General features: G+C 37.2%; 1 protein-coding gene across 1 annotated transcript; it reads left to right on the top strand.

The window, feature by feature from the left end:
• Positions 1-1,324: 1,324 nt before the first annotated feature.
• On the top strand, positions 1,325-11,489 carry LOC149794814 (protein CFDP2-like). Its single transcript, XM_089966237.1, has 3 exons — positions 1,325-1,448; positions 6,745-6,809; positions 10,962-11,489. Exons 1-3 carry the CDS (start codon positions 1,325-1,327, stop codon positions 11,487-11,489), a joined length of 717 nt encoding a protein of 238 aa, XP_089822363.1.

Genomic DNA, 11,489 nt, shown 5'->3' with positions numbered 1-11,489 from the left:
CAGTTAATCAAGGAGTGTCTTGAATCAGCCTGTCAGGATGCAGTACTTCCTGCAGCGTTTCTGCGTGAAAAATATCTGAATAACCTTTTCAGATGAAGTGTTTAAATCCATTCGATTTCATCTTTCATCACATTTTGTAAATTGTCCAAATTTGCTAGTTTAGGATGTTACATTGTACATTATTACATCCGACAGTGATTTGGAAATTTTAGTAACTTTAGCCTTATAAAGATCTCTTATATGTTTTTATATGTTCCTCTTCCGTTTTTACCAGCGTTTTCTCAGTCACTTAAATAACCTAAGACTGACCAGTGGCGCTGAATATTTAAAAAAAAAAAATAATTTAAAAAATAACGAGCATGAAAAGTCCTGAAGATTACATCCGGGATGACTAAGAATATCCTCGATCACTCGAAAACATTGAAACACATTTAGCCCGACAATATAATCTTTTGCAACCCATTTACAATCTCGACTTAATCAAAATCCTAAAAGGCTGTGCTATTTCTGACATTTGCAATATTACTAACGAATGTATCGACAAAAATGCTAACAATGCATTCGCAGATAAAGATTGTGAACTTTGCATAGCACTGAAAAGGTTTGGATCATTAAATGTACATATTACGAAAAGAAGTTGAAAGTAGATACTAAAAACAAGTGCACTTGTAAGAAGTGTTAGAGATTCTTTCTTTGTATATGAACTAAGAAAATAAAATTGTAAAATCTTTAGGCATAAAAGGACGCTTATTTGCGAACCGTGCTTATTAAGGTAATGTTTTTACCACGTTACAAATAAAGAAAACAAATAGGAGAAACACAATCAAAATCGCGTAGCATAACCAGAGAAGTTGTACAGACGGTGCACTTCTCCGAAAAAGATCGGTTGTCAATAGAACATATCTACAGCAGGTATTAGAGGCAAAGGTTATAATAGAAGATTGCTACGACAAAAATTTAAAGTAGATAAAGTAAGTAAACATCCACATGCATTAAACAGATTATTCAATATACAAAGGGAAAAAGACGCATGTAAATGCTGTACAAATTGTAAATTCAACAATATAATACATAAAAATTTATGTTTAAACGTATTTAAAAAAATACAGAAGAGCTAAGACGTGGCATCAGCTAAGACATAGACCCAACAGAAAACGCAGCAGTGAAAGAAGAGTTGGAAAGTGTTGAAAATAAAGAATTTCAAATAGGTGGATATCTAACTGTCGTTAAGCAATATCAATTATTGTGGAAATTCAGCTGAAAGTGTTTGAAAATTGCTGTTAGGTAAAAGATAAAAAAATTATTCAAAGAAAATGGTGCAATAATGGCTGCTATAGATGTGGCTATCCCAGTGACAATATCATCATTTGTTCTATTTATACCAAATTTGGTAAAGGATGCTGTAACTTGTGGTGACGATGGTGGTCCGCGTCAATCTCATACTCAAGGTAAATCATTTTCTTGTGTGTTTTTATTTTTTTTATTTTTTGCTATTTGCTGGCAAAATAAAAATAGCTTGGAGATTTAGTAGAATTTTTATTTGATTTAGTGTGATGAGTTGGTTGATTAAGAGTCCAGTACACACGGTTTATTTTTTCTTTATCTGCAGAACATATTATTTAATTTGTTTTTACATTATTAGAATTCTTACTTTAATTTTTGATCCAAAGAGTAAACATGCCACTAAGAAGCGTAAGAGGGTTGTAATCGTGCTCAGTATGGGTACATTTATACACGTCTGTATTTCCTTTGCTTAGTTGATCTGCTTCATGTAGACCTCACCTTCCGAGAGTAAATCTACATAAATTCAAAATTACAAAATGTTCCTCGTTTCCAACAAATCATATATTTTTTGTAAAACTATTTTCCATTATCAAACTATTTTTTTTAAGACTTTCTCCTTTTGAAGAATTTTTTAACCCAGCGTGTATGGCATCCCTATTTGTAGTTTGTTTTCTTTCACGACCATGCATACTTTAAGGAGGCAGTTATCACCGTCAGGATGTAATTGTATCAATCATGTATTATTATGCTTACATTTCAACAATGTCTTCGGGGCACATCACCGTTACTGATCATTGCCATCTCGCCTCTGTGTGCGTGGGTTCGACTCTTACTCGGGTTCTGCCAATGTGTGTATTCGAGAAAGCTTGTTAGTAGCTTCTCATGGGTCGTTGGTTCTTTCAGGGGTTTTCCCGGGTTCTTTCTCCACCATTTATACTGGCCGCCATGTATAGCTTCTCGTGTGCTGAAAAATGGCGTTAAACCCTACAACAACAGAGAGAGAGAGAGAGAGAGAGTAACAATCATCTTAATTGCAGACGATCAAGCAGGAGATCGCGTGTATCATGGATTGAATAACATCAATGCAAAACCTGACAACGAACAGCGCAAAACTAGTTTATAATTAGTCTTTGCTCCTTCGACTCTCATGGGGTCTCATTGAAAGCAATTACAAAACAAACAAAAACCACAAAGAAAGCCTCGGATTCGCTTATTGTATTAAGACTATGCCTATTGGAAATATGGTTTGAAAAGTTTCCATGTTGCTTATAATTGCTTTGAACTCTCAGATAAAAGGGCAATCTACCTAGATGGTATTGACCTTGAGCAAGAGGAGAAATTGTACTTATTGTTTGTATTGTTTATCCCTGTTCTGTCATTACCTTTAACGAAGACTCGGTGAATTTTTAAAACACTTGTATACTTACACAAGCCAGCATGTATAGATAAGCATTCGCTACAAGTACCTCAGACCAACCCACAATCTACTTCAGTATTAACACGTTTACTTGCACCGTCAAATGAATTAGCTTAGCTCCTTTAGAGTACACCACTAACAAGATTTATATACATGTGTATGAAATTTCTGAACACAGGATCATATTCTGTTTTTACATGTTTTTAAATCATTTTTGTTATTCTGTATACCTGTACACTATATATTGGACGGATTTTGGAAAGCCACTTAGCTCTCGTGTTCTTAGCATAGTACCCTTAAAAACCTATCAACAACTACTTGCAAAAGTCGGAAATATTACAATCACAATGTCGAGCTTGCACCGGTTTGAGAGAGATATCGTATTTACATTCAGGGTTCAACAGTTGTAACGTTATTAAATGGACTATTGGCTCAGTTGCCTATACATCTTAGCGAATGGTAATGCCGTATGCGTTCATCTGTTTGCAATTACTTATTTTTAACTTTGTCAAAAACCACAACCAATTTCAACCAAACTGCGTTGACAGCATCATGACTTGGAGGCCTTTCAACATTGCTGACATCAATAGATGGTTCTTGTGATGTAGGGTTTTATTGATCGTAACTAGAATAACCCGGACTTCATTTGTGTCTTCCAATAATATTAAGATACAGAAACTGAGAAGGATACATACAGCAACAAAAATCGTCCTCAATGCTTTAATCATTCTTAACCTTCTTAACAGAAGTTGCCTAAATTTGACAGGCAGTATACTGGTAAGGCTGGTGCAACGGGTTTTCGAAGATGACACTCCTTCGCGGCAGCCGTTAAAAAGAAAAGAACGAAAACTCTTCTATTAGAGCGTTCACGATTGAACTAGATGACGTCACGGCACAGTGGCCAGCAAAACTGGTGGGAAATGTGAAGGGCAGTAGTAAGAAGAAGAAAAAAACTCGATTATTAAAAAAACGTGAGAAAATTTCACGCATTTCTTTTGATGTAGTCAAATAAGAATGTTTTAACAATATTTCAGTAAATCATAGTCCGAGTTTCATCGGACGCTTTCCATCTAATTTTGTTCATATTAGTACATTCATGTTGAGGTGTATGGACCCCACACTCCAACAAAAATGTAAAATTATCGAAAATGGAGCGTTAAGGGTCAGATGAAACTCTTAGTCAATCAGAGAATCGAAAATTTTCATTAGTTTTATTAACTCATGCAATTATATCTCTTGTCAACAAAGAGTGAATGCAATCCTGCCACTCAGAGTTGGATACGAATACAAATTGATGTGATCATGTTACATATTGCGTGCAAGAACTAGCTTGCTCCGTTGTCAAAAACCGCTCAACAGAATCGGGCCTACTTTGACAGAGAACAACCAAGTTTAATGTGGATTCAGATTTATACAAAAGACATCAATTCACCGATAAATTATGGTCACCACTACTAAAAAATATTTTTTTTTTAATAAAAAAAAAACTTTGTAATGAAAGCGCTTTACAGAATATAACCAAGGTTAGCGACACGCACTCATGCATAAAGGACTTTAACTTTCACCCAAATGATAGCCGATCGCGATCAAATATTCCTGCCGTTACTAAACGCACACACAACCAAAACAGATTACTTTTCTTATAAATCGCTCAACATGGTTTGACCAAATCAGACAAAAAGTACCCGAGAATGAAGTGTTACAACCCCATGGTCTTAAACTAAGTGACAGAAATGATCGAAAACCAGCAAGGTTTGAAAAATTAAGCTAATAATTTAATTCCCTAGAATACAAAGTGAAAATTTAAAAAGAACTTACAGCATTGTAAATTAAATCCCAAATAGTCCTAAAAGTTCTATCACAAGTCCAAATGTATGAAGTTCCAATTGAATTCCAGTGGTATTCTAAATAAATTTCTATATGGAATGTGTTGTTGTGCCTGTAGTCTCGCCTTGTTAATGTGCCAAAGGCCTTGAGTGTGGAGATGTGCTAACAGTCTTTTGATGTATCACAATAATATAATCCAAAATGTTTTTGTATGAATTCACTTTAGTTCCAGAATAATGTTTATTCTAATAATATTATGTAGCTTTGTAATTCCAGTGAATAGTAATCTGAATTAATACATTCAACCAAATTAAGAACTGAACACAACAATAAAACTGATTCTGCTTCAGATGTTAAGTCAGTAATGAGTAATCCCAATGCAAACAAAATTATATACCCCTCGACATGCTTTAGATCACAATTACCATTTTCTGAAGACCATTCCGGTGGCCTGGTGGTTAGAACGTCCGCCTCGGCATGACCAGTACAAAAAACTTATACAAATGGTACTAACAGCTGCCTCGTTAGGCGCTCAGTATTAAGAGGTTAGTGTTAGGACTGGTCGGCCTGGTGTCAGGATAATGTGACTGGGTGGGACAACATGCTACATGTCTGCGGCATGATGCCCCAGTGCTAGACTTGTCTATAACCTGCCATACAAGAGACATCGTAGCCATAGGACTGAAAAATTGTTAAAGCTACCTTTCTGAAAATATTCTGTCAACTAATAGGAAATTTCCATTCTGGAAGTTTCTGATGTCAGAATCAAGACTGTATCTTTAATCAAATTGAAGTAAGTAAAATACTGACTACTAATAATGATCTGAACATTTAATCCACAATGACAGAAAAATATTAGCTATGCATTATGTTGCTTATAAAATAAATGTTACTTTTCAGGTGCAACATAACTTGATTTTGGACAAGGTCAATTACAAAGTACAGATTTACATAACATATAATCATTAACAAAAAGCTAGCAAGTAATACAGATTAAATATACATATCATAAGGTCTTTCTGATTTGTACAAGTGATGCATAGTAACCATAAAATATGGCCGCCAATACAATAGAAATCCTTTTTTGAGAACTTGTTCTAAAAATTACTTTTCAGTATTTTATGAAATTTATGATTAAGCATCCTACTTGAGGGCTCTACAAATTATAACGACTCTCCATAAAAATGGGACAAATTCGTCAGCGAATGCAAATTATAAAACCATCGATTACAGAGCCGGTACGTAATACATTAATACTCTATGGCGTTAATGCAGAATGCATTTTAATATAAAAGGCAAGTATATAATAATTTATCGAATGTTTCATATGGAATCCTGTACAGCCATGAAGTGATGAGCAGTATCAGCAAATTGTGCTCGAAAAATAAGCTTTTTAAAAAATATACGGATTATAAGCGGAGCAAGAGTTCTTCTTTATAAAACTCAAAAATGTAATTGTAAGATAAATGTTAACGTATTGCTCGATTTGAAAGACTTACGCGTTTCAGAGTGAATGATTCTCTCTCGTCAATAAGAACCCGATATAATATCTTCATCCACATTTGCTAGCACATCAGCATTCATTTCCCCAATATTAAAAGGAACCTATGCCAGAGCACTTCTTGTCAAAGTTGTCATATTCGTTTGAGTTTGTTTTTTTTTTTAATTTAATTTTTTCTTTCTTCTTCTCTGTGATGGCCATATTTGGCGACCGATCAGCATCATTTGTACAAGCATGAAATGGTTTCAAGTAGGAATTCTTTCTGATAAATCTGGTCAAATTCTGTTGCGGTTTTTAAGATGTCATTGAAAGCATTTTATATTTTTAGTAATGGAGACATATTTAAAGCCCATAATTAATATCAGAATACATGCTTTAAAATTTGCTGAGAAATTTATAGAAGTGATTAATTTTTGTTTTTCTAATATTTTTAGTAATGGTGGCAGTTTTTATGGTAAATTTAACTCGTTTGTACAAACTTGAAAGGTCTTTATGCAAGGATTATTTTTGTTCAATTGGTCAAGTTATGTCATTTTCCTATGAGTTGTATAATTTTGTTGTTTTTATTTGTTTTTAGTAATGGTAGCCATATTTGATTGTACATTGGCAACATTTATATATCGTTAAAAGACCTGCAGGCCAGAATGATTTTGGTATAATTTGGACAAAGTCTGTTTAGCAGTTTTTAAAGGTTTTTATGTTCTTCCACTTTTAGTAATGGTGGCCATATTGGATGATGGATTGGCATTCATTTTGCAAACTGATATATCAAAGAGATGGGTTTGCTTAGGCTGACAAGTCCATCAACAGGAGTAACTGCAAAAGAGCTGCAAAGGTGTAAAAAAAAAATAATAATCTCAAAATCAATTAATTAAACATGGGTGCCTCACAACAGTGCTTGAAATAACCTCAATGAAAAACTTAACCGAGATATAGCATACATATGTGGAATAGGCACGTATCACTGCTATGGTGAGATAAAACAGAATAAGAGTACTGTAAATGGTGTATCATACCCCACCATGTCACGTTAATTTATTGAAAGCTTTTTCCATCCCTTTTTGACCTTGACTTTTGTTCGATTTACATCAAAATAGGATGGTGTCTGTCAAGTCTCAAAAAATGAATATGGTGTCTTCCTTGTTGAGTGTAGGCCATATACTGTCAAGAGTAGTTCTGCAGATATACACTTCCTTCTTGCAATCATGTGTCCTTGACCTTTTGATCCCGTTATGCATTGTGTGTGTGATTTGGATTTGTAACGTAGCTTTAACTATTTTTCAGTCATATCGCTACGATGTCTGCAGCGTGGCAGGCTATAGTGATGTCTAGCACTGGGGCATCATGCTGCAGACATGTAGCATGATGTCCCACCCAGGCACATTATCCTGACACCAGACAGACTAGTCATAATAATATCCTCCTAATGCTGAGTGCCTAGTGAGGCAGCTGTAAGTTTCATTTTTATGTCTTCGGTATGACTCGGTTGGGGTTCGAACCCGCGACCTCCCGCATCCATGTTGGCGCACAGGCCACATGGACAACGGAGCAGAATCCCATTTTAAAGAGGTGTCTTCCATGTGTGAAAATGATTTATGTCAAGTCCATGTTGGTGGGAAAGCTACACATAGCACGCTTAAGAAAGAATCAAGGGTTTCGTCTGTTTTGGGGGTTTCTTATGTTACTTGTTTAGGCTCGAATAAACAGTACCACAAGAAAGAGTGAAAACAACAAGCTTCGAAAAAATACAATAATTTACTTCCCTGGAAAATTCTGTAAAAACGAAAAAAATATGAACTTACGGTTTTAAGAATCAAATCCAACAATAATCTAAGAATAATCTACGAATACAATTTTAGAAGTCCTAATAAGAAAATGTTCTAATGATTTCAAGTTGGAGTCCCGAGGAAGTGTTCCTTGTAGAAACAAGAAAAATCACTCCAGTTTTGGAAATCTGAATAAACTTTTATACGAGCTGTCTTTGCTCAGGAATTTCATATGAGCACACGTATTTTCCAGGAAAAAAAGAATCGTTTTGAATCCGAGTAATCTGAAATAAGTCCAAAAAGCACGACATGCAACTTCCAGTGCAACAGCCTATTTAACACTGAGAATATCTCTCCAAAACAAAGGTTATATCGTATTCTAAAATGTAAAAGGGGTCACGTGATCATGTCCCAGCGCCTCGTATAAATTATGTACTTGTTAAAGATCATGAACACCCAGTATGGCCCTGACGAAAACCAATTATTTTACTCTAAGAAATAAAATTTTAACAAATTTTTTACATCTTAAACAGGTAGACCCATCATGACCTCGATAACAACTAATAATTTTAAAATAAAAATAGAACTTATTTACGTGGTTGGTACTAAGTTTGAATCATGGTCAGGATCTAGACCAATACCTGTTGTTTACTAAAACAGTCATGGTCAAACTATTTTCTGGAAAAAGTATCAACTCCAGTGAATAAATTTACATTACAATAGCAAGTAACACAAAATAATAAAAAAAACTTTAAAACTGACAATTAATTAAATTGAAATAAATATATATTAAATCAGATATAATTAAATCAAATATACAAAACAGGGTTGAAATTGTTTTCCTTTGCTTATATTGCCTTAAACCTTTTATGGAACTGGTTCATGCATACATAATTGTCACGTTGTGTGAGAAAATTTGAACCGCCACTATCTTGTACGACACTAGGTGAAGTTATCCCGCCCTTGTCGATAAGAGGTATGTGAAGCCAGAGGACAATACAGGGGAGGTAATTGAGGTACAGTACGCGAAGTTTGTACGTTAGCAAACGAGAATCTCAAGCAAGTGAAATCTTGTCAGGCGAGATACAACGAGAAACGCGCTAAAGCACGCAAGTATGAGGTAGGCGACAAGGTGTTGCTCCTATTGTATCGAGAACACAGCAAACTACAAGTTCCGTGGAGAGGGCCGTACGTCGTAACCGAGAAGGTTTGGGGACAAACCTACCGGATACTGCTACGAACTAAGGAGAAACTGTACCACGACAATACCTTTAAAAAATATAGAAGACGAGAACCAACTAGCGATTTTGTTGTTTGAACGATCGTCACCGAAGGCGACCCGAAAAACAGGAACACCGTTCCGAACTGTCCATTAACTAAGGCTGAGACACTCTCAGACGTGGAGGAGATAGAGACGTTGCTGACAGAGTATTCTGATGTACTTACGGAGCTACCAGAGAAGTCTAAGGCAAGGCAGCTGAGAAACCCACAACGAAGACCGGGGTGAATCATTCCTTGGATTGGCTGGTTACTACAGGAGGTATGTGGCCAATTTCAGCGCGATTGAGCAACCGTTGTCTGATCTTCCCAGGAAACGGGCCCCGAACAAGGTCTTTGGGACGGATACATGTGAGCATGCCTTCCAAACTTTGAAAAATAGACTGACGCTGTTGTCCGTTTACCACATTTGTCCAAAGAATTTGTATCACGCACCGACGTGTGTAATACGGGTCTTGGAGCAGTGTTACTGCAGGAACATGATGGGATACGTTTTCCAGTTTCATATGGCAGTCGGAAACTGTCCGCGGCCGAGAAGAACTACTCCGTATCGGACAGGGAATGCACGGGAATCGTGTTTGGTATATAATAGTTCGAGAATTATTTGTATGGGCGGAAGTTTATATCGGAGACCAATCATCAGCCACTCGCTTATCTCGCATAAGCGAAGCTACCGAATGGACGCCATATCAGGTGGTCGCTGTTCTTACAGCAGTACCGACTGCAGATCAGATACGTTAAGGTCACCTAGAACGTCGGAGCAGATTTCATGCGCAGGAGTGCCGAAACTGTTGATCTGTGGAATTATTGAATATCGTGCTGTATATTCGTGTCCGTAGCTAAAGTGTAGCCTCGTCAGGATTTCGTTCTATTCATATCGCGTGTAACCACATATATTCGCATGACGGAGCAAAATTTTATGTGAATAAATTCCGGATTTTATTCTCACAGTCAGATTCGCGGTTAATTCAAAGAGATCCTTGCCATGGTTGTAAAAACACTGGGTTTTTTTGCCATCAGCCAGTGATGTCAACTGTCGGCTTAGGTTTAGAGACCGGAAAACCCGACATTGTAACATGTCAGTTTTACTACCCATAGGCAGTTTTCAAAGAGACCACCGGTATCCAATAAGAACTAAGATAGTTTAATTTTGAGCGGGTTTCTCACGCAGACAGACCTTATCCTGTTATATTCATTTTGGAAGAATCAGTACATGTTTTGACGTGACTAAAACAAACAGTGGTAGTGCAGTGGTATAGGTCCATTGGATCCGTATGGGATGGAATAAGACGCTTCCAACTATGGGTAAAATAGTGTGATGATAGCACAGCATTACTGGGCGGAAGTCTTCCTCGATGAAGTCAACGGCCAGGGCGGAAAATGCCCCAAGATGAGCTCAACGACCATGTGCTCAGGTCAAGGGCGTGCCACGCTATATCAGTGGATTTCGGCTGTGGGCATTCAGTCTGGAGAGTAATGGGCTCCGCCAGGCTGTATCTTGCCCTTGACACACCACATGAAGACAACTAAAAATTCTTCCATACCGGATCGGTCGCAGCCCGGGTCAACAATGACCACACCTTCCGCTGCACACCAGGATGGAGGTGATTAGTATGCTACTGATGCCCCCACTACCAAGATCCTGGGAGTGACAATATCATCATCGGTACTTGGAACGCAAGAACAATGAAAGAACTTACACATGAGTTGGAGAGGTACAACTGGAACATGACTGGTCTCTGCGAAGTGCGCTGGAAAAACTTTGGCGAAATAAAAACAGATGAAGGGCATAAGCTCTACTTCAGCGGAAGAGAAGACAGACACAACCGTGGTGTACGATTTCTTGTCCACATGGGCATTGTGAACAGCATTATGGGTTACTGCTCAGTATCAAGCAGGATCATTACTGAGGGCGACTCCCTTCAGCATCACAGTCATACAGGCCTATGAACCCACATCTAAGTATGATGACAACGAATTGGATACATTGTACAACCAACTGCAAGATATCAGTGACAATTCACCCAAGAAGGACATTATGTTTGTACAGGGAGACTGGAATGCAAAGATTGGAGTTGATTCACAGACAAACTGGCAAGGCACATGTGGACCCTTCTGCAATGCAGAAAGAAATGAAAGAGGACTCAGGCTCTTGGTGTTTGATGCCTACAACAATCTTGTGCTAGCCAACACATTCGGCCCTCACAAAGAATCTAGAAGATGGACCTGGCACAGTACATATGGACAACACCACGACCAGACTGACTACATCTTGGTGAAAAAACGATTCTGCACACGACTGAATATCGCAAGAACACGACGTTTTCTAGGAGCAGATATTGGAAGTGACCATGATTTATTAATGACAACATTTCGCCTCCACCTGAAAATGATCAAAAGGTCTAACCAACCATGA

Source organism: Sinohyriopsis cumingii, chromosome 7 (assembly GCF_028554795.1).
Source record: "Sinohyriopsis cumingii isolate HCF-2022 chromosome 7, ASM2855479v2, whole genome shotgun sequence".
Classification (NCBI taxonomy): Eukaryota; Metazoa; Mollusca; class Bivalvia; order Unionida; family Unionidae; genus Sinohyriopsis; species Sinohyriopsis cumingii.
The sequence above is the reverse complement of the archived record's forward strand: the minus strand, read 5'-3'. Positions and strand labels throughout refer to the sequence as shown.